The sequence below is a fragment of the Echiichthys vipera genome, assembly GCF_963691815.1.
Source record: "Echiichthys vipera genome assembly, chromosome: 1".
NCBI lineage: Eukaryota > Metazoa > Chordata > Actinopteri > Perciformes > Trachinidae > Echiichthys > Echiichthys vipera.
Genome location: NC_139826.1, coordinates 12,430,801 through 12,457,399, shown reverse-complemented (window position 1 = coordinate 12,457,399; position 26,599 = coordinate 12,430,801). Strand labels below are relative to the sequence as shown.

Here is a 26,599-nt window from a genome sequence, read left to right as displayed (position 1 = left end):
AATAACTAGGCAGTCCGGCAATAAATTAGTCAAAACCTCAGGTACAAAACATTTACAAGAATTTCCAAAGTTAACTACACTCCTGAAAAATGTGACATACAAACATATCAGCAATAAATTGACCTCGTTTTGTTATTGTAATGTTTTCCCTTTTTTCCCCCCGCACAAATCAAGATGTGACACAAGATGAGACTTCTCCCCCATCAAATTTGCAAAGAGTGTGTTTAAACATGATTGCTTTTCGTTAAGTGTTTCATTTAGTCTTTGCTGCAATGGGGAGGTGAGAATATCTGTTCTGAGAAAGCACAGGAATATATTCAGATATCTGACTTCATCTACTCTACCCCATTGCATGCCTTGGTCTGGGCTGTTTCCAGTTTAGACAAGCTCTCAGGAGATGAGAAGTATAATTCACAGATTTCTTGAGAAGTTGTCAATTGAATAACTCTGTTCTTTCTTACTATTTTTGCCAGAACAGCCATGGCTATTTCTTAAAACTAAATGCATCACCCCTCCATCACAGATTCAGTTCAGAGACTGCTGTTTGGTGAATTGCATTAAATGATTCATTACATCAAAGTGTAGAAGAACCCTGAGAAGACCACCAGTCTCTTATGTATAATTTATGACTACAGTTTTTTTAAGTACTGTATTTTTTATTTATTTTTTTAGCTGCCAGTCTATGCTGACCAAGAGAGAGGAAGAGGTAATTTCACTGAAGGAGTCTGAATCGTATGTGTCAAAATGGAAAATAATAATTAGGTTTCACTATTCCGAACAAGCTATAATCCCTAGAGCTTAACGTGGTCCAAGATGTTTTTGGTCCTTGGAATGTGTGCTTCAAAATCCTGTCTAATCTGCACGACTTCAGAAATACAGAAAGCTAATCCTAAGGGTTGCCTGCTACCACTTTTCATTTTCTGTGTCAGTGGTTATAAACTAAAAAGACACCCAACAGTGTGGAAAGAGTGCTATCGTATGTAATGTAAATGCAAATATAAAGTTTTTACTTTGTTTATTCATTGTTCCTGAGATGTATTCCAAAAATAAATACAAATAATACAAAAATAAATTCTGTGTAATATCCCCTCTTCGATGAAACGTGTTACAACCATTTAGACACAACACACCCATTTGAGTGAGTACAAAATTGCATTCAATTGAAAGACAATGGACAGGGACAACTGTTGGCCAGATGAATGGCAGGTTTGGGTTGGCAGACGGCTTTAGACTGAGCCGTACGCAGGGTCAGGACCAGACGCCAACCTGCAATCTAAAGGAGGAAACAGGAACTGTGTCTCTGCTGCTGTGACTGGTCACAGGATCAGAGGTCATAGATAGACTCACAGTGGTCAGCATTTTGTAAACATATTCACATCGCAACAGAGCCCTTATCAAAACACCCCAAAGAACAGGAAACCTTTCCCTCTCAATAACAAAGCGGTGTTGCACGCAACATGCGGCAACCCCCGGGAGCTTTCTGACAGGGTGAGAGAAAAGACCTACACCATATGCTTTCAGACGTGTCATCACGTTGTATACACACTGTGACAAAATATTGTTTCATTCATATGGTTGCTTTCAATTGCCACATACACAATGGTACCTCGCCCACTGTGGAAAAGCAGACAACTCCCTCTTATTGTCCATTTAAGTACCATGTCAGTGGGTGCTCTGTTATGCTGTGTGCAGAGGAATGACAAATTTACATCCAAAGGGTGAGTGGTAGCTGATTCCAACTTCCTGGAAGACCAGCTTAGGGATGCCAAGGTCACAGAGGTAGACCCTGCTCTCCGCCTCGGCTAAAGGTAGTGGAAGGCCCAAAGAGAGGGTCCACTTTGCCTCAACGGTCTGATGCTGACCACTGACTGCAGGATCGATGCTTAGGACTGGAGCACGGTTCTGGTTGGCCCAGTCAGCAACTGACTGGTACCAGGACTGCTCCCTCAGCAGTGGGTTCTCGTGGCAATCCAGGCAGTTGATAACCAGGTCGACTGGGCTCGCAGGCAGGTCTGGGACAGAGTCAAGGGGGTGAATGCAGTGTTTCAAAGGTGCCTCAAAAAATCACGAGAGAATACATTTTTGGTTCATGACATCCAGTGAAAAACTGAAACCAGGAAACACTCTGAAATCTTTACAGTCTACCAGAATTTTAAATGTGTGAAGTCATAAATTATCATCAAAAATGGAACAATGTGCCATAACCCTGAGACCCGTGGGAGCGTTGGCGGCCAATATGACTGTCTGTAAGAGACTGTAGCTTTTTGGGGGTTTTCGGCTAGTTTTTCAGGATAGTGGCTCAACAACGCTCCAAAGGGAAAACTGGCATGAGCGTGGGAATGGGGATCATATACTTCATTATCTAAATCTAAACCCTTATACACTCTTTACTTTCAAAACTGAATAGGCGCCTAACCAAAACAAAATAATTATTACAGATTTATGACTAGAAGAACTTGACACAGTGCTGAGCTGCATCTCAAATCAATCTTCAGGTTCCAAGTTTACACTTCTGTGTGACATCTACTGCTGATTTGCCATTTGCCATCTTCCACCTAAACCCCCCCCAAAAAAAGAAACACCAAAAATGGGTCTATGTGGGTCTCAGGGGGTTAATTGTTAATGCTCCACCAGAGGGCAACATTTATCTGTGCTGGTCTGTTCCAGCAAGACAACATAAACGGATCCTGACATTCTGAATCCTGTTTACCTTTATTACCATCACTTTGGACACAGATAAGCCCATACATTTTACACAGCCTTTTCCAACAGTGTCACTGGTAAGGGATTTAATCATCTAAACACTCTCTGTTGGTGTGTTCTACCTTGGACGATGGCCACTTGCTTGCTGCCTGTCCTGCTGTAGAGCTGGACCTCGCTGGTGACCGACTCCTGCATCTTGACAAAATTGGGCAGGAACAGGATGACCTCCACTTCGTGGTTGGCCAAGTGTCTACCACAGCTGATGCCCTGGGCTCCCTGGATGTGTGGTCCACACAGAAGGACCACAGTGGGCCTCTGATGGACATTTTTTGGGGTAAGTCTGGGGACATTCAAGAGATGACCAAGAGATTACTCTACCAGCAAAGTACAACCACTGTAGTATTCATAAGTTAAACAATAAATATGTCATTGCATCATATCCACCATGCTAACTGGCTGATATCCAAACCTAACACAGTCTCAATCATTTTACGACATATATGTAACAATAAAAAGAGCTACCTACAAGTAGGCTGAAAACACTACATGTACAATTGCTTCAAACACATTCCTGGCCCATCCCCCATCTATATCAGATGGGGCAGAGATACAATCAACCTTTAAAAGCCTTTTTTAGAAAACATTAACAAACATGGCATTGCCTGATATCAGACAGAACTGTAAACTAGTTACACACAATTTCCATTCAACTCTGTGGATTGGAACGATTCTAGGGTCTGGACTCAGGCTAAACATGCCCAACAGTAACAAAGCTAGTGTTAGTAAAAATTAGAGAATCTGCAATGTTTAACACGTCCGTGGTAGTGTGGTGCAGTTTGAATCGTTTTTAATTGGCTGCTTATTTTCCTCCCCAAATCTCCACAGCCTATGAAAGTCACTGCTTACTTTTGTGCAGCTAGGATTATTGATCTACCTTAGATAAATAATCTTTCTTAGTTACAGCAATCCCAAAAATACAGAAAACGTGGAGGAAGACATTTTTTGTAAAAATTATGAGGCTATTTATGTACTGAATTTGACAGAAAAAGAAAAGATCCAATTGTTCTGCTATTTACAATTGCTAGCCATGCAACACATTTAACTCATCTGATGAGAGTTAACTAACCTCCATCTATTATTTATTATATCTGCTTTATTTTGTAGTAAAACATCTTATTTATAAACTGTTTTAAAATGTGCGCTTGGGGTTTTTTAAATTATTGGGCAGAAAAGCAAGAAAAGTATACAAAGCGGGATTTAAGGCCCAAGTATGTGTACACCATATGAGTATGACTGAAATGACTTGACAGGGAATAAGGAAATAGTGGAACACCACTGTAGTGTCTTTAATTCTGGTACAAAACAAAATTACACTTGATCTAAGATCACAGTAGTTCCAGTGTAAACTTGAGACACACAACAGTGCTTAATTTATAAAAGGATCTGAGACAATAAACCTGTTTGTTATATAAGCCTCTGTGCTGCGGCCGCTTGATCTCACTAAGACTACACCACTCATAAAGGTAAACAATACCAAACAGGGCGGCTTCACTCTATTAGGATGTTCTTGACCTGCAGTGTGACTGCTCGCTGTAGTGCTTTCATAAGAAAATAATCCCTGAGGGGGGTCAAGGTTAACACCGTGTCACTTATGTAGAGACATGATAGTAAAGATGATTTCCCTGGTTACTGGTAAACATGACATGAAAACAACAAGTTGGACAGACCTGCTTTAATGATTGTATAACTACTCAGACAAGGATGTTTGGCACATTGCTGAGTATTCTTCTATTCATTGTAGAAATGCCAGTGGCTCTATTCAGGAACGGACTTACTTCATTCTTTTACACACTTATCAGACATTGGTACGCTGCCCCATTATAACAGAGCGGTATTCTTTACCTGTTTGGTCCGCCCAGCAGAGTGAGAGCCATCTGACTGGAACAAACTCCGATCGTCTCCAGCCTGCGCTCAAGAGACAGGCCCCAACGCTCTGCGGCTGCTAGAAGACGCTTATGAAGCTCATAGGGCACACTGGGAACCACCAGACCTGAATCTTTAGAGATAAAACATGTGATGGATAGCATGTTTTTGCTGTTCTACACTTTCGCACATCTATTGCAACAGAACATACACAGTAACATACGCGGTTGACAAAAGTATCTTCCTTTTTAGGGATGGGAATCGATAACTGGAACCTGAATCGTATGCCTCTAAGCATTTCTTTTTTATATATATATATATATATATATATATAAAATGCTTTATGCTTGCTTTATTTACTACTTTCTTTCAACATAGAAATTTGATCAGAAATCCATAAGGGAATTGATTGAATCAAACCAATAATCAGAATTGATAATGTTTTTGTTATCAATAAAATCTTACTTAATTCCCATCTCTATTCCCATTCAGGCAAACGTCAAAGATGCAGTGTCTTTAAGCACAACACAAGGCACTGAACAGAATTACTCTTTGACAATAAAAATTAACAATCTTATTACTATCAAAGTCATGTTAAGGGCCATGCTAAAACCAGGAAACTGAACCTTGTCTGGCTACTTGGTTAATGTAGTCTACTGGTTGGTTTCTACTAGAACATGTTTACATGCTTTAATGTTCAGAAAAATATGCCTGTATTCACTAGGGATCGACCGATATGGATTATTAGGGCCGATGCAGATACTGATTTCTTCTTCATTAGCCTTAACCTATGATTGATATTTGGAGACGATTTGCTTGAGCCGATACTACTTTTGCTCCCTCCTACTATTCCGAGTTTCAATTAAAAAAAAGGAAGATTTATTGAACTTTAAAAAGGCGTCTTGGAGCACCTGGTGGCTCAGTGGTTAAAGCGGATGCCACATGTACAGAGGCTAGAAGTCCTCGATGCAGTGACCCTAGAAGGAAATCTAATCTGGGGATATATTTGTCAAAATTTAACTGAAAAGCTGAAGATATCATAATGGTTAAGAATATACATTTACATATTTGTACTCTCAGGCATTCCTGCATCCATTGGAATGGTCTGACCTGTATCAAATTTCCAAATAAGACCTGAACTATAATACGTCTTCATAAGCACTATGTCCTTTTGCAATTTATCTTCATCAGTCATCAGAGCACCTTGAAAAACAGGAGCTGGAGTAGAAGTGAAACCCAGAAACTTGACCTCTAAGATAACGACAAACGTTGGTCTACAGATAAACACACAGGAACCCATTCCCCAGGGAAAAGCCCTTCCTCCTGCTCATGACCTGATCTTGTTCCCATCACGCAAGATTCTCCATTTCCTCTCCTGTTTGTCACTGCTGTCTGTGGCAACAAAGGGAAGATTGGCAGCTTTTTACAAAACATGACAAACATGAGGCAGCCAGAGTGAGACGCCTATTCCCCACAGGCCCTGAGTTCACACGCACGGTTACGTGGTTTCTGACCAATCCCCTACCCTTAGCTTTGGGATGGGGCTGCACTGGGCCAGACCCCCCATACCGACTGCTGTCTCAGTCAAAACATACAGTAGGTTGGCGTGACAAAAAGGGGACAAACATCATGTATATGTGTACATATATGAACACCTGCACCTGTATCCCAACGGTCCGTGGTGACAGACTGGAGAGGACTAAACATGGGGGAGGTATAGCGGTGACTGGGCTAAACAGTGGATTTAATTCAGTTTCATCTGCCAGTGGCTATGATACAAAAAGCCTTTTTAAACCTTTGTTTTAAACCAACCAAATGAATTCATACAGTAATTTTAAGTTTGAATATGTCAGACAACTGATTTGCAGTTGCCTTTTATGTATACAACTGTGTAAAGCTTTTTAAGGAATGTACAAACTTCTTTGATTGAACACTTCCATCAAAGAAGGAAAACTCTCAGTATTGCCCAAGTCGACTGATCCAGTGCACCTACTACAGCAATCCTCCCTTTTCACATTAGGGGCCAAACTCAGACAGGTTTGTGGCCGTAGAGAAAGTCCATTTGGCGACACAGAAGAAATGCTAGATTATCACTATGGCAAACATGTTTGGTTCAGGGTTGTGCTTGATTGACCAACAAACAATACACAACTTACAACACTGAGTAATCTTCCTTTTCTTAGGGCGCACTCACACTGTCCTTCCGCACCGTGCCCCGTGCTTTAGGGTACTTGTCCTCCCCTCCCTCTCCCCCCGCGGGCCAGGCCCGTTTGTACTCACACTGCCTGGGCCTCGCGCAAATGCTACTTGCTTCCATATGTCATCACGCCGTAACACGTCACACGCATTGATTGACGTCATCGCGATGCGTCGCTTTGTTTACAAATCTTTCCATAGAACTCAGAGTTCTTGTGCGTCTTGTCGACTGTTTTTGAATATTTTCATCGACCAAATCTGCAGTAAACACTCCACCTCCGCATCACACCAACGTGAACCTTTCGCCACCATTGTTTTAAATGTCCGCGCATGTTCCGTCTTTTTCCACCGTAGGCCTCGTGCTCGTACACACACTCATGCATGTGTAAACGCGCTTACAAAATCCCACCTCTCCCAAACGGTCCGTGGCCGGCAAGCTGACCGCAGCTAGGCGTGGTGCGGTTGCACTCACACTGGTCAAAAGAACTAGGCTTTACCCGTGGAACCTGTTTGGGCACGGTACGGATGGACAGTGTGAATGCGCCCTTACACTTTCATGGATAGCCACGTACAGCCCCCTTCTCACATGCACTACAAACGGTCTTTACCCTGCTAGCTCCCTAGTGCAAAGTTTTATATAATGTCCCATTTAGCCTATGTGTGAATATAGCAGATCACCGGAGGAAAACAAACATCCGAGGGTGAAGGGGAAGGGTCATTTGCACAAAGACACAAACGAAAAATATCTAACTGGAGAGACGACAAGATTCAGGAACTTCTGTGGTTAATTCCAGCTCTGTCATAGCAGTGTGGGCAGCGTGTGCAGATGATTGGTGTTTGGCTTCCCTCTGAGGCACTAGCATGTTGTAGTCCCTCTTTACCACAAGGGTTAATCAATTTTACCATAAGAGGCCTGAGATGGAGCACATGACCCAAAGCACTGGTTTTAAATGTGAAGATGTTTTTCTCTCTTTGGAGCAAAATGCTTCAATCCCTTTGTTTTTATGAATCTCGCCAGAATTGTTGTCTTCTGTGTATTTTTTGAGAACTACAAGTCAGCCTTTTTATCACTGTACAAACTTAAGTGTGTGGAAACCTTTAAAAAGCCTTTGCTAATCCCTAGCTGTCTATTGCCCGTGGCTTATTAGAAGGGTAATGAAAGTGAAGCTGGGGGGAACTACAAGGCTCAGGATCCCTTTGATAAATAAAGCTACTGGGAGGCAGTTAAGTCCTTAATGGCCTCCTACAGATCTCTGGCCTGGTACAACTTGGTGGCCTCCTTGGTGTGCATGAATCACTGACACGCAATTACATATAAACACAGAAAGCCGTGCCGTGCCTGACTGAAATTCTTGCTTATCTCTAGTTTGGCCCTGCTTCCCTTCCACTATTATTTTATTGATACCGTACACAGACTGGCAAATTGTTTCAGTGGGCAACACAAATGCCAATCCTCACGTGAGCGACAAGCACAGAAAAGTCAACAGCCTTTGTCATGCAAACGGTTCCCTTGAGTGCCAAGCGCGAGGAAGGGGGAGTAGCATGCAATTGCTTTTTAACCATCCCACCAGGTGCGCTTTTTAATAACTCTCTGGCTGAAGTTGCCGCTACCAAAACACACACCTCCCCGTGCCCCACACGCACATGCCATCTCCTCCTCCCTGGCACTCTCTCTCACACACGCACACAGTGATTTATATACAAATACACACACACCCACTCTCGATGTGGTGCGAAAACAAAACTCAGCAGTCAACTAGCTAAACCGGGTAGCCATGAGTATGCAGCAGCACTAAAATAAACTGAGCTGGAAGCAATCCTTCAAGCATGACAAGGGAACTGACGGGACTGAAAGCAATACACGCTGACTGGATGCGGGCCATGAGTGACTAAGGCTTCTGCTGGGTTAGGGAGGGTTAGACGAGGCTGCTTCATTCCTCTCTGGTGCAGCGCAAGAGATGAACTATGTTGACCTGCAATCTGCAAAAGTAGAAAGATGATGGGGCACTGGTTAAAACCATGTAGCCAGGGGGAAAAATTCACTTATTTGTCCACCAGTCAAATGGCTAATGAATGTTTAGATTACCACTGTTTTGTTTTGGGGTTTTTTTTTGGGGGGGGGGGGGGTTGCCTATCCTTTTTGCATATTTTACTAGCATTTGGTAAACATTGATCATTTTGTGTTAACAAACAATAACAATAATAATACAATAATTTTTGCATGTAGCATACTGCAGTGATTCCCAATTTGGGGGGCCTGTAGTTTAAAAATGGGGATGTGGTGAGGCTAAATATGAATGCTGCATGGTTCTGCACTGCTAGCAAAGCAGTGACAAGTTTGTGGAAGGACTGGTGCACTTAAATCAGGCAATTAATCTACACCAAACGTCTGGCAAAAGAAAGACAAGAAAATATGACAAGGCATATCTTGCCCTTGGCTTCACCAGTACAACTGTGGGTAATGAAAAAAAAGGGGGGGAGGGGGTGCTTGAAAAGCTTTGAGAACAACTAGCATATTGTATTTCATTCGATTTTCTGTTACAAAAGTTTGCTTTCTTGAATTTGTCTGTTCAGCCATAGTGAACACCACTGCTCATGGAATTTTAGAATATTTCATTAAAGCTGCTGTTGCTGGACCCTTTTAAAATGGTGCAAACAAGCTCCTCACTGACAGAAATTCTACACTTCTTCCTTCAAAGACAGCAAATTGTTCAGACTGCACCTTGGCCTATCAAAAAACTCTTTACCTCGTATTGTCTCCAAATGTAGCACTTGAAGCAGTTCAGCATATATAACGAAGTTGAGTGTTTAGTGAAGTGTAAAATGTACACAAACTTTTGAGATGATAAACATTTCTTTTTTCATCTCGCTCTCTCCAAAATGATACAGCATTAATAAATAAATAACAGAAAACTAGCAAAACCAGCTGACAGTTGGCTAGGTTGCAATTTGTGTTGTGGCCTGGCTTATTTGAGCCGAAGAGGTTTCACTGCACAGCTGGACTCAATAACGCCACAGGAACACAAGACAATAGCAGAACTAAACTTACACAGACTGCAACCTTTACAATTAACAATAGTCTATAGAAACTGGCCTGTCAAACAGCCATGCTTGTGCACTATGGCAACCCTAAAATACAGGCAGGGACTTTGTTTTTCTTTCTCCTTTCTCATATTGTTGATTTATCTGTTTACTGGCAAAGTTTCCAGGTCAAGAACACTGCGGTTTGTTCCTGCTTCAGAGGTGCTGTTTATGTAAGGCTGTGCGGCGGCATGCTAATTACAGAGTGCAGAGGATGGGGATTATGATGACAGCCCTGGGAAGCAGATCTGCCTGCACAGTAAGAAAAGAAGGCCCTGCTTGGCAGCTGTCTGCTGAATGGTAGACAGCTGCTCCTTGCTGAGCTGCTCTGTGTCAGATAGACAGTCTTTTTCCAATCATCCTAGTCTCATTATTGTTCAGGACAAAGATGATACTGAAAATAGAACCTTGCATGCTGACCAGAGGGAAAGATTTCAAGCATATTTGGATCAGCCAGCTGCAAACTACCTTATCTTGTGACCAGGAAAAGGTGGAGTTTGATCCCTCTGGTTGTAGTACAACACATACTCATGTACCATACGACTCAGCCCTTTCTCCATTACCACCCACACTCCAGTTCCAACAGGGCGACTCTCCAGGGCCTGTGTTAGCATGCCGTTTACTTATCTCATGTCTGTATTAACCAGTTATGTAACACCCATGTTCCTAGAGTGAAAAAGGACGGGTTCATCATCTCTGCGGGTCTATTCCAGGAGGATATGATTCCAGGCAGCCTGCCCCAAGGTGACCTTTCTCTGGCCAATGCATCAACTAAGAATAAGATACTACACTTCTATTCTTTGGGGGCTTTTTATTTGAGAGTACAACTAAAGATTGATGTGAAATAGGGGAGAAAGAAAGAGAGAGAGGGCGATATACAGCAAACGACTGTGGGTCTGAGTTGAACCCAGGCTGCTGCGGCAACGTCTTGGGGCGCACTCACACTGTCCTTCTGTACCGGGCCAAAACCAGTTTTTCAGCTAAAGCCTAGTACGTTTAAGCAGTGTGAGTGCACCCGTTCCGCGCATAACAGCTGACAGAGGTGGGCCTTTGTAGAGCCGTTTGCACATGTACGAGCACGAGCGTGCGCACGTGTACGAGCACGAGCCCTACGGCGGTAGCAGTATGTGCGCCTGTTCGGACATAGAAAATAGAAGGACGGACCATGCGCGGACATTTAACAACAACAACAATGGCGGTGAAAGGTTCACGTTGGTGTAATGCGGAGGTGGAGTGTTTACTGCAGATTTTGGTCGGATGAAAATATTCAAAAACAGTCGACAAGACGCGCAAAAACTCTGAGGTCTACGGAAAGATTTGTAAACAAAGCCACACACACGCGATCAATGCGTGTGACGTGTTACGGCATGATGACGTATGGACAGCAGGAAGCATTTGCGCGAGGCCTTGGCAGTGCGAGTACAAACGGGGCTGGGGCGCGGGGGGAGAGGGAGGGGGGACAAGTACCCTAAAGCACGGGGCGCGGTGCGGAAGGACAGTGTGAGTGCGCCCTTGACCTCTGTACATGAGCACGACCAGGTGAGCTACTGGATGCCCCTATAGCATAGACTTATGGCCTGCTCCAAACTGAACCTGCATTTTTTCTTTTTCCTCAAATCCTATATATTGTTATTTGTTTGTTTATCTAAGTATTTACTAACAGTGCGTTAGCCCGCTTCTAAATGCTTCGTGACTTCCCTATACTGTCTGAGGCACTTAATTCCAAGCCCACTGTTTCCTTACCAAAAAAAGGGGTCAATAAGACAATTTTATAGGGGTAGTGATTTTCTAAAACAGCTGGGCTCCGGATTTCTTTAGGAGTAAATGGTGCATTTATTTGAGACTATTTCTATTATTTAGAGTATTTAGAGCAGCAGGACGGTGTATGTAGGACTGACTCAAAATAAACTTCAGTGTTTTGTTTTTTTAATGTGTTTTTGGTTTTTAGGCACAGAGGAATAAGCTATATCAGCTTTTGACTACACAGAAAACTGTCATGGTCTATGCTGACAATAAGAAATATATAAACTATCGGCAGAGCTATCGTGTAAAGGAAGTCATCTTTGACTCTGTTAAACTGCAACAGCTATTTTTTGCTAATTCTTGACATATTTTTACAGACTAGCAGCCCCAATTCTTCATGAGTCATGTCAGGATCAGCTACAAAATTGTTGGTTTGAGCTGAAAGCTGGTTGCCCTAAAACGTGATTCAACAATTGTCTTTTCTCTGACAGTTTCAATATTTGTTGCTTCCATATTGACTAACAACACATTACGGGATAAAGATTAACACGAGGTAATTCAAACATAAACAACGCTCTAACTTCTTTACATGTACTATAAGTGTGTTTGTGTGTTCTGTATGAGTATGCAAGTGTGTTTGTCCTCACCGGTACAGTACTCTTTGCCCCCATGCTGGGGCACTGTTATCTGCCGGTATATGACGGGCTTCACCTCCAGAATATTCTCATCATGGCGGTAAGACAGGGGCTTCTGTTCGCCATGTGTGCTATGATGCTGTGTTCTGTCGCTGTGGCTGTTCGTTCCATCAATCTGGGAGAAGACGGCGGCTTTGTCGAACAGAGCCAGGTTTCCCTCAAAGTCGAAGTCTGTGTCAATGTTCTCATCAGTCCTGCCTCCGAAGCACTCATCATTCTTTGTCCTCATCGGCCCTCCAGCACCTCCATTCCTCACGCTGTTTTTCTTTTGTGTGGCCTGTGGTGCCCCTCGGCCGTTAGATGAGCCTGTAGGAGCTGGAGAACACAGGGAAATAAATTGAGAACAACAATAATCCATATAAAATGTTTTATCTGAATTTATCATTGTTAATATTAACTCAGTTTAACAAAGACAGAATGTTTGTTCAATACGTTTGCTTTGTTTTTTTGTAGAAAATGGAGATACTATCCACTTTATTTATTTATATTTATTAAAATGTTGCTTATTCTTTCCAGACAAAATGGGGACCTAAAAAATATAATCAAAAAGAGATAGGAATAATTGGTCTTAAATTCAACTAGTGAATCATGAATTCAGTTGTATAAATGATAACCAGCAACTCACCTTCAGCATTTTTACTGAAGATTAAGGTACACGGATATTATATAAAGAGAAGGGCTGGTGAAGTTGCCCAAAAATATCATAACACATTTGGGCACCACATTACTTACAACATGTTAGCATGAAAAATGGTAGTAAACATATAAAAAATATCTGTTGTATATATTTTCCTATATCGTTTCAACTGTGGTGTCGAAAAACCATCAGCTGAACTGCTTTACGGCAATATTTACATCTCATGGATGACGCTTTACGCTTGATCCTTGCACATGCTACTACCTAATACTACCCAAGAACACAAAGTAATAACATGGAAAGGCATGGACAGTGAAAAGGGTTCCCATCCTGATGTTATTATTTGTGAGGAAATATCCCAACAACAGTATGTGAATCGGAATCTGGAATACAGTTCAGAGAGCTACAGAAATGCTCATTTGTTAATATGGGTCCCTATTGTTTGACTAAGTCTTATAAACTGAGGGTCCAGGACAGAGAGTAGGAGGTTTTGCTTTGGGGTACCACAGGCCCATTGTGACTTTAATTTCAAACCCAAAATGCACATATTACCAAGAAATACGCCCATGTTTCAGCTCTGCTCACATCCTAATCACCTCTGAATGGAGCTATGAGCGGTGTTACTATACATCAAAGTGTTGTAAATGCTGTAATAATCCACACACAATAAGTTCCTGCACTCAAGTTTCAAATTCTGGTTAGATACTCGTAACTCATTTTATCTTGTGTGACTCTGACTTGGTACTTGTCTTATCTTCTCTAGGTTAGTTACTAGTTACTGACTGTGAACAAAACACCGCAGACACACAAAACATACAACGGCCGACTAAGCGGTACTCAATAAAGTTTACATACATGTATGCGCAAACAAACAAAAAAAAAAACGAAATGAACTGAGAACAAAAAAAAGAAAAACTGGAAAAACCTGGCCTTCAACCCCAACCACGCTGAGCTCTCACGCTAACTGGAAGACAGAGAGGCACAGTCTCACGCTACTGTCACTGTGACAGCTAAGGTACTTTGGACTCTCTCACGCAAGACACTGGGAGGCTCAGTCATAGTACATTTGTACTGATACAAAGCCACTAACCAACTATAAGCTAACCTGAGACCTGCCTCAATATCATAATACGGCCTTACAACCACCACTGAAGATAGGACAGATTTTTTCGCTCCAAAATATTAAGTACAAACAATGTGCCTAATACCCCCAAGTGTACTACTAAGTATTCATAAGTGATTTACTTATTATAAGTATTATTATTCTAGTATGGAGACTGGTCCAAAGTGTTGAGGAAAAGGGCCGCGGGTTATTGTCTTCACCTGTGTGAAAAGGGATAAAAGCTACCGTCCTTATTAGCACAAGCCAACAATGTCTTTATTTACCAGGAAGTGTTTTGTCATGCTACGAGTCAAAGCTCTGAATGATCTGGGCAGAGCTCCAAGTCAAACATGCTAATGAATAACAAGTAGGGAGACAGACAGTGAGCTTCACTGATTTCAGTTTAAACAAACTTACCACCACAAATTAGTACAACTACACAGGCCAGGATTATCTCAAACTGAAATATGGGTTTAGGGTCAAATTGTACCGTTAAATACATGCATATTAAAAAGCAGTGCTAAACTGTGACAATGCATCAGAGTAGGGCATAATTAATTATTACTATTTAAAGTGATCTCTGTGAAGATAGACAGTGGGTAAATCCTACAGGCCACAAGGGGGTGAATGTGTTCAAATGCAAGACTAATCAGACATCTCCAGAATAGCTTTAATGTCAGTAACATCCAGCCAAAGGAAAAGAACATAGAGCGAGAGCTGGTGGAGGGAGGAGAACAATAACGCTAAGCTACTGGACTAGAGCTGAAAAAACTGAGCATTAACTAGAGCTTGGTATCCATGCTGATTTCCCGAACCAATACGGTTCAGATTCACAAGGTTCCAATTTGATTTGATTTTGTCCAGTATCGATTCAATTAGGGATATTTGCGTTACAAAAGCAATTTTGCTTGAATATGAAAGAGATTCTCTGAGAGCTAACGCTATAACTTAAACAAGGAACCTCTAACTTGGTGCATTATTAAAATATTAATTGTCCCCAAAGCAGTTCTGTTACATGAACACACTACAGCAGTCTAAACAATAAAGTGCAACTTTCTTTAGTATTTCTTTAGTGCAGAGGGCCAGATTTTCCCTCATCAAAATTTAGCCTACCCTTGAGTGTGATTTAACCCCCTTCCCAAAAAGTATCCGTAGTTGGTACCAGTGGATGTGTCGACGTCTAATTTCATAGGATGCCAATATCCTCACACTATCATTAAGACAGAGCCCACTACAGCCTTTAAATATCGGCCAAGATTGCTGGCAGTCCCATGGGTCTCTTAGGGTTAAAAGATCAATCTGTGGATTTTTATGAATCATTGTTCTCCCTGTGTCTGTGTGGGTTTTCTCCAGGTTCTCCGGTTTCCTCCCACAGTCCAAAGACATGCCTGTGTTAGGTTCAATGATGACTCTAAATTGCCCGTAGGTGTGAGTGTGTGTGGGTGTCTGTCTCCGCTCGTCTCTATGTGCCCTGCGATAAACTGGCGTCCTGTCTAGGGTGTACCCCGCCTCACGCCCGATGTCAGCTGGGATCGGCTCCAGCCCCCCCGCGCCCCCGACAGGGGCAAGCGGTTGAAGATGGATGGATGAATGAATATTGGATCGTTCAACTGAAAATCAATTTTAATGGATTTTTCTAAATCCTGCTCTACTGCTAACACAACTGTATATAAGAAATGTGCTTGTTGCCGGTTTGAATGACTGAACAAGCTGGGAAAATCTTAAAAAGGAAACATGAATCTGCAATGCCAGCTGCCTCAGTAACTGTGTGCCTGCGAGCAAGGCACTTCAAACACACTAAAACACAGGAGTTGCTGTGTGGTAAATGGTGCAAGTCGGTAGTCACACTGGGAAGCGCTTGCATGAGTGTGAAGCTAAACAAAACACGAACGGCACAACGTTTTGTAGAAGACTGCAGCGGTTTAAAAGAAACCTGAAGCAGGGATTTGTGGGAAAAGACTAAGCTGCACACAATTTAACTCCATATACAGAGGTAGCATGCGGGTTATGGGAACAGCTTTCATAAGAGCAGAGTCTGGAGGTCCTCTTGCAAAATTCCCTTTTAATGAGATCTGTTTGGATCGGATGGAATTCAACTCTGCATCATTCACAAAAGCACTTTCTAAATTCCCATCCTACTCTCCCAGAAAGATAAATGGCAGATATTTAGAAACTATTTCTGGAAGCCATGATCTTGTATAAGCAACAGCCCACCCTGCTTTCTCTTCTTTGTGGCCGGGGGCTTCTTGGGAGCATGGCATTGCGTGTGAAAGGACCAGCCCTGCCCAAGCCACTCAGCACTTTGGCCCCATGTAATTTGGGCATTAGCTCCCTGGCCATCAGCCTGAGAGCTGGAGATTAAAATAAAAACTCAAAGGTAAACATTGCTTCCACAATTGATATCGCTTTGGCCTTCCGAGCACATTGGGACAACATGGCTTCCTGTCGGGAGGGGGGCTGGGGTTGCTGGTTTCCTGTGCTGAGCAGGAACAAGGGAGTTAGAGGAGATGTGGAGTGAGAGAGAGAGAGAGAGGACAAGAGGGCACGGAGGCACGAAAGCCAGGCTTTGCATAACCTTCTCTTTAGGAGCAGACACGGAGAGGGAGGGGGAATGTTTATTGATCTTAGTCACACACATATTGTAAAGAGGAACTTTGGTACAAGCCTTTAGCACGCTATGGGAATCTTAGGGGGGAGTGAAAGTAAGAGAGCTTCTGAATAGGAACGAGTGACACACAGGGAGTAGGAACAGAGCTGGGTCAACAAGTCTTGCTGACAAAAACCAAAAAACTGCAGACTGTTTGTCGTTTGGGAAAAAAAGACTGGCTTCTTTTTCTGCTAGCTATATCTTCAATGCACAGGAAAAGCACCAAGGCAGAGGTCATTTTTACTACCACTACTGATGAGTATTACACTGTGTCCATTAGCCAATTCTATTGACCTCTGACTTCTCCATTGTTTGGTGATCCTGAGTGTGAAAGTGAACTGACTTTAACTGATTCTGGCAGAGGCCAAAGAGCTGTCCAAGCAGACTTCCTGCTGACTAGATGTTAACAAGAGGAAAGGCTGTTTTTAGCCTTTATCTAATCAGGAAGGTTAAGTAACACATTCTGATGTTTCTCATGTACAACTTGGGAGAATGCAAATGTGCATTTCTCTATCGACGTGTGCCTGAGACATGTGATAGCAGAAGTGCCCCGACAATTTATCATATTTTTTTTATTTGTATTTTTTAAGGGGTTCATTTTAATTAACTTAACACTAGAGGTGGGATCAGTCATAAGCAAACTTCTAGTCTTCACCTTCAAGTCTTCTGAATCTAGCCAGGTCAAGTTGAGTCCCTGCTATAAGTCACGCAAGTCATATTAGATTATCATTATAGTTATGAAAAGTTGAGTTTTATTTTCAACATTAACATAAACTGTCACAGCCTACTTATACCTTTGCTGCTGTTTTGCTGTTACCATGGAAAGTGGCCAAATTCTTGCAATAACATGAAATCATGTGGGAATCACATCCACATGTCACCCGAAAATCCATCTTGTCAGGCTCTAAGTAATGTGTTTGTGTTCAGATCAAAAGTTAGCCAGCCAACCAGTGTCCTGTTAGGAGCTACTGGCAGCTGAGGAAGGGGTGAGAGGTTAGTTTACATGCTGCAATAGTATCAGTTATATCAGAACTTGAGAGAACAGAACGACACTGAAGGCTTTTTTTCAATTGAAAAGATGTTTTCTTCTCTTATCCTGATTGACTTTGGAAAGAGTTTGACGGACAGAATATTCATCCAATCACTCGCCAGGTATGTTTTGAGTTAAGTTGAGTCAAGTCATGTTACTCGAGTTCCCCACCTCTGCTGCATTTCTACTGCATGGTACGACATGGCTACTGTACCTGCTCTTATTTGGTTTTCCACTGACAATAGTTGTGTGTAGCAGACTGCCTGGTACTTTTTTCTTGGCACCACCTCGGTCGAGGTTCGAAAGGCAGCTGAGCCGATACAAGAAGGTGGAGATAAAACAATACAGACCCTTAATTAGTCTGGGTCCAGACCTTAGAATCTGCTCACTCCACAGAGTTGACTGATGGAAACAAAGTGTAACTAGTTGACAATTTTGTCTGATATCAGGCTAGATTGGTCAGGGAGAATCATCACTAGTGCGACGCAGGATATCCTGCACAAACCCACTATCATTAAATAGCCAAGCTCCTGGCTAATAGTGACCGCAATTCTAATATTCAGTCGCAACAGATTCTAAAAAATGGCAGCATGCAAAATTACCCCGTACACTACGCCATAAAATTGACATAATGTAGACACTGTTGCAGCAGTTTCATGCAGCATCACATGGCGATTAGCTGAGAATCCTGCCTATACTACCCACAGTGGATAAAGAGAAAAGTGAGTTGAGTCGCGTGGAACTGTGAAGTGGAAATAATGGATATAAAATTTTGCTGCCATAAAAGTCAAACTACAACAAAATTTAAATGTTTTATAATGAGCTATTTTTAACAGCTTGGACACAGCCTCAAAGACATCTGGAAAGGGGCAGGGCTACAAAATATCAATAGCAATACATGATGCAGCAATTCTGTGAGTCACAGCTACATATGACTCATAATACAATTTCAAATGACTCTCGACATCTACCAACGAGGAGCTGTGGTCCCAAGTTGACCCTGATCATTAAGGACTGTAACACACTTGGCACCTGCTTATCAACACTACCAACCACAAAAAGCCTGTGTGCATGAAGCATCGTTCTTTTAGTGGCACTCGAGTATTGTGATAGATTGCATATATATAGGAAAAGTTATTTTGGACTTCCCAGACAGTGTAATCATCTGACATCTGATTAATCATTTGACTTCTTCCCTATTGTAGACCAGAGGACGTCACACATATCTGTTGTACAATCAGAAACAGTCATGTTGAGTGACTGCATTTCCAGCCCATCTCCAGTTGCAACTTTCGGGCAATTATAAAAGCAGTTGGGAAATATGTGACACTGCTGTGTGTAAAGTTTCCTTTCAGTCACTGAACAATATCTATCTATCTTCTGTTCCTCAACAGAGGAGTACTTCATGGTTATAACTGTTACTGTAAATTCTTGTAATGTAATACATGACTCCCAAAATATGACCTTTACAACAATAGTTCTATGAATCACAAAGTATGAAATGTAGCTTCACGGTGAATAAGCAAAATCTTTAGATAAACTGGGCTTTCCTAAACTTTGAAATGATACGTCAAACTCTATTCTTATTTTGGAACATTCGTGAAAATAACTTGTCTATCTTCTAGTATCTACCACTGCACAATAATGCTCTCCTTGGACAATGTTCACCTGTTTATTTGTAGTGTTGAGTGTCAAAGGCTTCAGTGAAAAACCTGACTCTGTAATCTCCTGTGGATGCTGTTCGCAAACTACTGTATGTGTATTCCTTACTCATTAGAACATCAAAATATGGTAATTACACAGCAAATATCAAACAACTTAATCCTGTTGTCTAATTTTTGCCTATTCTAAAATTGAGTATTTTAATATTCCTGCATACTGACTAAATAGTTAACAGTAAACCAAACAGCCTTGAATTACATAAATTAGTTCTGACTGGAAAGCTTTGAGTCTTGTTTCATTCAATGAGCCCAACAACAGTATATATTTATGTGTGATGATGTACGTCCCCATAGTATCCATTTCATTGTCGTGAGAGCATTTTTTAAACTTGACCTTACTGTAAAAAATGAGCTGTTGTGACCTCTAGGACAATCACAGCCTCATGAAACTTTACAACTACAGAATGTGAGTGTTCAGAGGACGGATGGCTTTCCTGTGTATATTGACAGTAAGAGGGTTTCTGAACAGTTTCCAGAACAGAAGTGCTCACCATCCAATCAGTGAAAAATGCTACTGCGATTACTGCAGAAATCTTAAAAATGTCAAAAGTGTTTGATGCCTGATCACAGCATGGATTTTTCTATGGTGTTCATCAAGGTCTGGGTGTCTAAATGTGGTATTTGTTCTATGTGGCATCAAACATTACTGTTGACCTGCTATCTGGACCTAAAGATTTATACAACATGAAATTCTACAACCTCAGTAATTATCATGCATTATCAAACTCTAAAGGATGTCTTTATTCTTTTACTATTGTCTATCAAATATAATTAACTAAGGGGGATTAAACCCCAGGTCGCCCAGTTATTTACCTCTGCGTAAGATGGTGACTGGAGCGGAGCTGGAATGAGAGCTGCTGCTTGTTACATGAGGCTGAGGGACTCTGTTACTCTGGCCACGGCGTCCTGAAGGGATGAGGTTGGCTTCTGTTGAAGCTCCCTGACCGGAGCTGGGCTTGTTGACTGTATTCTGGATATCTAGGAACTTCAACTCCATGATATCCATGGCACTAGAAAAGAAAAGAAATGACTGAACTTACTTGGCCCTTAAAGTGGCATTTCTTAAGATTACAGTCCAGTTCAATTTCTAATTTCTATTTGAATGAAAAAAATGGAATTGTGCTTATAGTTTCGATTTAAGTTTTTATAATTGTATGAAAAGATGCATTTTTTATGAAAGATGCCCAGATGAGCGTTGCCAGTTAGGACTTTTTTTATTCTTGGTAGGCAACCATCGTATCAACTGTCCTCTTTGAGTGGCATTGGGCGCTTATCTGCTCTAAGCCGAAGGTTTTTTAAGTCACGCTGTGGCGCTGAGGGCAATTTATAAATACTTTCATCAGAAGACTCAATCACCATTGTGTGGCCTCCTTTGGCATAGATAGTGACTTAACAGACATGTAATCAAATAAAACATCAAACGACTACAGCTTCCAACTTCATTTTGAAAAGTACCACATCTCTACACTTTGATTTTTAGATATTTATTTTCAGTCGGCATGCCAAAACATAAAACAATTAGATACAGCCTGTGTAGCTCATCATGTAAAAAAATGCACGGATATGCCTTAACCCATCTTTAAAGGGATAATGGTTTTATTTACATACCATCACCAAGTTGCATTCTCTAAATTGAATCTAAATTCATCAATGCCATTTAGACCTTTAAACAAAAAAAATAATCTCCTTAGTGGTGGTAATAATTATAACAAACCTTATTCGTGGCTTTTTTCATGAAGGAGGAGGATGAAATACAAGACTACTCATAGAGCCTTCAACATTGCTTGAAATTAATAGGTTAAATCGGTGCATTTCCTGTTGATGTGCGATGAAAGAAAATGTGTCAGCATCCGCCTCCTTTCTCACCTGAAGGTGACTTCGGGAAGAGAACATCTGACCCCATTGTGATAGGGCTGTTTCAGTGAGATGGTCTGGCTGGGGTGATCAACAGATGACACTTCTCCCTGATAAACTCCCAACGTCAGCCCACAGTTTATAGACACAACACTCCCCAACCAGTCTGTGGCCATTCTGTTCACTGTGATCCTGTGAAACATAAACAGGAGAAACAACAACCAATAGCAGGCGTAACAGTTACTTTATGTATATCTTAGCCAGGGCTGTAGCTACCATAGAGGACTAGGGCTGTAAATAACCATTATGTCCATAACCGATTAATCTGTACTTTTGTTTTTATTAATACATGCAGATAGTAGACACAAAACACATAACGATATAATACAATGGTAAGACAAGCAGAACTGACCGCACAAATAGTATTCAAAGAAAAAAAGTTAAGACAAAATAAAAAAAAGAAATATATAGTACATATACCGTAATAAAATTGGTAGAATCCCAAATGACTAGTAGAGCATATCTATATTTGTAAATAGTCCTTAATTGTGCAAATATGTAGATTGTTTTCTCTATCAACCGTTTGTTCCACAGCACAATAACATTAAAAGACTTTGGGAAAAGCCTGTTACTTACGTAAGTTAACGTTAGCTTTGAGCAAACTATATGAGCTCACGCTAACAGTTAACATTAACAGTTGACTGTTAAAAACTGTGGGGCTGCTCCTACTAAAATACTATATCAGGACTACAACAGTGCTCAAAGAAGTATCGGGAAAATATGACAACATTTAGCTGAAGTGGCTAGCTGGACGGCTAACATTAGCTTAGCTTCTGTCTGCCCTGTTTGCTTTTCACTTAAGCGGGCTGTTGCACACTTTAACGAGTGCCTACTATCTTACTACTCAACCCGAATAGATTCAGTCGATAACGGAGAGATATACCTTGTCGACAAATCAGTAACGAGGTGTCAAAGTAAAACCAAAGCTCCAGCTGTTGTTTGTGCCGTTTTTCTGGTTGATACGTGACGTCACTTCCGTTAACTCCCACGTGGGTTTGTTGTGCTTGCTCCTTTTTTTTCTTCAGTTTTATGTCGGTGGCAAACCGCTTTTAGGTGCATTTTGTTTTTATTTTTCCTCTATCTTTTTCTATATATTCCGACATAATGATCTTCCTATGTGATGGCCATCACATATTACTACAATCAGGGTGAATTTTATTTACTTTCAAATAAAGCAAACGAGAACTCATGATCATTGCAACATGTTTTATTTGTGTGGCAGATTAAAGGATGCTCTGATCACATGCCCTTATACAATCATTGATACATTAGATGTGGAAATACAAAATTGTATAGCCTACTTATATATTCCAAAAATCACTGGAACTCTTTTTGGTGTCCTGATATTTCGTAAAGATACAGAGCAAAACGTTTTCACCTCAAGTATATACAAACGTGACACACATAAAAAGGACTTTATAAAATACATTAAACTTGATAAACACACAAAATCACATTTCGGGATACAAATAGCTTCAGTGTCTTGCATCCACATTATACTGGAATCAAAATAATTAGCTCGCAAGTGTAAATGGGATCATAAGGTAATATCTTTTCAGTTCAGAATCCTGTGTCACAGAAGAAAAGAATTTAGGTTGCAGTGGCCTAAATAGTAATGCCTATCCAGTAAAACATACTGTGTGTCCCAAAGTTGAACAACTTAGTCTCTGAGTGCTTTACATCATCTCAATGGGAGCAGCCTAGTTCACTACACAACGCTGGAGAACCAGGTATCTCCTTATACTTCACTGAGAAGCACCAATTATATGCAGGTATATCAACATGACAGAAAAATGTTCACACAAACCTAGACATCTCTGACAATCTGCAAAAAGCACATTTCACTTATTTGCGTCAGTGCCATTGACTCTGTCGATCAAATTCGGCATCCAGTGCTTTACATTCTGAGAAAGATGTTTCTTTCACTGACTGTTATCCTGACTGTGACCCATACAGTGTTCGGGTCAACTTATACGACTTACTGCGTCATACATTGTACATTACAAATAGCTTCACTGCTCATTCCTCGCTCGCATTGTGGCTTTCAGGTGGCAGCGTTTGTGCTTCATTGTGAGACCGTATTCTGGAGTCATGTCCAGGGGCTCGTCGGGCAACGCGTGGAAGTGCAGCTTCTGGATTATGATTGCCAAGAAGAGGTAGACTTCATTTCGTGCAATGACCTCGCCGATGCAGCGCCGCTTTCCCATGCCAAAAACCATCACCTTCTCCCCCTCCAGCTTGTTGACCTCTGTGCCATCAGCGCTCAGGAAGCGGTCTGGGTTAAAAGAAGACGGCTCTTTCCACAACTCACTAAAAAGTGAAGAGAATGAAGAAATAAGATAAGCAGCAAAAATAACCACCTCAATAAAAATGCAGGTCTATGATCAATTAGAGGACTGCTGCTATTGTCTTCTTTTATGACTGCCCTCGAGCTAGGACTTCCTGTGCTTAAACAGAGCTCTCTCTCTACTGGCTGTATGGGGAAGCTCCTTCATTTTTAACTGTTTCAATAAAAAACAAAAGAAAAAGAAGAAAAATAACTTACGAATCATGGTTGATCTGCCACTGATTGATGAAGACACAGGTGTCTTTGGGAATGAAGTAGCCATTCAGAGATGTGTCTTTTGTTGTGCTGAAAAAGCAGGACAAAGTGTTAGTCCATTGTGTACAAACAGGTTTATGTCACACATTATTGTGGGTGTGATTGCTATGTTTTTGTTCTCTGTCTCTATGCCATTTACACCTGATTCATAGGCACATATGGTACTCTCGTGCAACTAAAAGGGATTAACCTCACCAGTGAGGGATAGTGAAGGGCAGGAATGAAGAATGGCGAAAGAGCTCCAGGATGAAGGCCTCCAGAAAGGGCAAGTTGGGTTTATCAGAGAGAAGAGGAGTGCGATCCAGACCCACTTTGTCCTCTGGGAAAAAAAAGAGATCATTGACTTAGGACTGAGGTTGCAGTACGCAGTAGTCCTACATTTTACTTAATATAAAATAAAATAAAAGAATCACAGTCAACCATTTAAGAGCATTTGAGATCAAGCAGAGTGTCCTGATTATTTAACACAAGAATGAAAACTCTCCTGTGATATAGGCTAGATGTGTAAAATAGCTCTACTTACTCAGTTCTTGATAAAGCCTTTCCTGAATCTCTGGGTAGGCCACTAAGTACATCACGGACCAAGATAGGGCAGTGGAGATGGTGTCGAAACCTAGAAGAGAGACACAAACTCTGTGAGGAAACTTGTCTTTTATTTATTAATGGAGCCATCACTTCTGATCAGATCATTCAATATGTAGAGAAACCTACCAGCTCCAAACAGGTCATTAACAATTCCTACAATCTTCTCATCTGACACCTGGATATTGGAGTTCTCATCCAGCTTCCTGTCCTCGCAGTGATCAATGAGGGAGTCGGTGATGTCACGGATGTTGTCCTAAAAGGATATGATTAGACAATCTCAGTAAATCATACTAATTTTTCCTTTAAAAAAAAGTGGATGAAGAATGGATTAAATGAATGATGTAGTGTGTTGTACCTTGTCATAGGTGGCGTAGTGCTCTCTGACGATCTTTTGCACAAAGTCGACAAAGCGGGCATTGATCCTCATAAACTTCTTCATTGTTGTGCTGGGCAGGAACTGAAGAGCAGGGATGAAGTCTGCGGGGTTACCGCTCCCCACCACCTGGCCAAATTCATCACTGAGGTTCACCAAGCTCAACAGCTCCTCATCATCGTGGTTGTAGCGTCGGCCAAAGCACATTCCACAGATTACATTCGCAACGGAGACGACAATATGGCGGAAGGGGTCGAAGCTGCCGTCAGCCTTCATGACAGTGTTGAGCTGTTTGATCAGATACTCTCCCTCTTTGCAGATGTGTTCCTCCAGCACGCAGGAGTATTCTGGGGTCGTGCCCTCCAGAGTGGAGAAGGAGCGCAGGGCACTGTAGGCCAGCTTCCTGCGGGCACGCCAGACGCCGGCCTTGTCTGTACTGAAGGCCAGACTCTTGCCATCATTGATGAACCTGAAGCTGTACAGGTCAGGTCTACCCGAAAAATCATCCCCTTGCTTGATGAGAGCCTGTCGAACTGTTTCATTGCCACTCAGCACAACCACAGGACGCATACCAATCTGGATCTGGAAGACGTTGCCGTAGCGCTTGCTCATGGCGGTGAGACTCAGGTAAGGTTTGCTGCCCACCTCCAGCACATTCCCAATGATAGGCAGGGGCTTTGGCCCAGGCAGCCGACGAAGCCCCTCTGGAATTTCGGTGTGGAAAAACTTGAGGATCAAGTAGACCAGACACAATGTTGTCATGGCAACCAGACTCTCAGATACCGACACCGATCCAATCAATGGTAGTATCATTAGCACCATGATTACAACTCCTTTTTTTTTGGCTTCTGCACAACCTGGAAATTAAATAGGAGGGGCATGAGAGTAGTGAAGGCAGGGAGGAGGAGAAGTGTTGAGCAACATGTTGACTACATGCACCATAAAGTTTAAAGTAACCAAAGACTATCACACCACATGTGTATGTTATTAATTGGACTCTATGGGTTTACATGATGCACAAAATTACTTTTTGCATGCGGTAGGCTATGCAAAGTAGTGTGCTAAGAAAGTTTATCACCACCATACTATGACTCACAGGAAGCCCATAAATGCAACACAATGTTTAAAATGAATTAGTATATTAAAAGCTGCAACTGCAAAGTCATACTAACTGACAGCAATGCTTGCAAAAAATAATTTTAACTCAGCACTTTGCTCTTCTCACTGTGACACTGCCTGCTCAGTTAGAAATCGATCTGGCATCATAATAATCTTACCTTAGTGGAACTGCAGCGGAGGAACAATGCTGTGATCCCAGAAGTACTTTTCAAGATAGTAATGAATATCGTTTAGTAGACTTATTGTTCGAGTTTAGGCTCTTAATGTCTCCAAAACAGAGAATGGTCTCCTGCTTTATAGTGCGCTCCACAGCTTCATTGGCTGCTGTTCATGACGTAATCTCTCTCTCCCTCTCTCTCTTTCTCTCTGTTTGTCATGAATGAAGTTTGTACAGAGGAGGTGTGTGCGTGTGTGTGGTATTTGTGTGCGTGCCTGTGCGAGATTAAAGATAGTTAAAAGAAGAAAAAAAAACTTCATGGCGATCGAGGAATCGTATTTGTCGAAAGAACGTTTTAAGCTTGCGCGACT

General features: G+C 41.7%; 2 protein-coding genes across 2 annotated transcripts; both read right to left on the bottom strand.

The window, feature by feature from the left end:
* Positions 1-765: 765 nt before the first annotated feature.
* Positions 766-22,346, bottom strand: LOC310947369 (enhancer of mRNA-decapping protein 3-like). Its single transcript, XM_083914159.1, has 7 exons — positions 22,276-22,346; positions 21,345-21,524; positions 20,292-20,488; positions 12,294-12,656; positions 4,606-4,759; positions 2,826-3,043; positions 766-2,012 (listed from the first exon to the last, which is right to left on the bottom strand). Exons 2-7 carry the CDS (start codon positions 21,506-21,508, stop codon positions 1,678-1,680), a joined length of 1,431 nt encoding a protein of 476 aa, XP_083770285.1. The 5' UTR covers positions 21,509-21,524; positions 22,276-22,346; the 3' UTR covers positions 766-1,677.
* Positions 22,347-22,595: 249 nt separating this feature from the next.
* Positions 22,596-26,333, bottom strand: cyp1a (cytochrome P450, family 1, subfamily A). Its single transcript, XM_083940296.1, has 7 exons — positions 26,230-26,333; positions 24,935-25,809; positions 24,706-24,832; positions 24,518-24,607; positions 24,190-24,313; positions 23,938-24,024; positions 22,596-23,702 (listed from the first exon to the last, which is right to left on the bottom strand). Exons 2-7 carry the CDS (start codon positions 25,772-25,774, stop codon positions 23,405-23,407), a joined length of 1,566 nt encoding a protein of 521 aa, XP_083796422.1. The 5' UTR covers positions 25,775-25,809; positions 26,230-26,333; the 3' UTR covers positions 22,596-23,404.
* Positions 26,334-26,599: the final 266 nt, after the last annotated feature.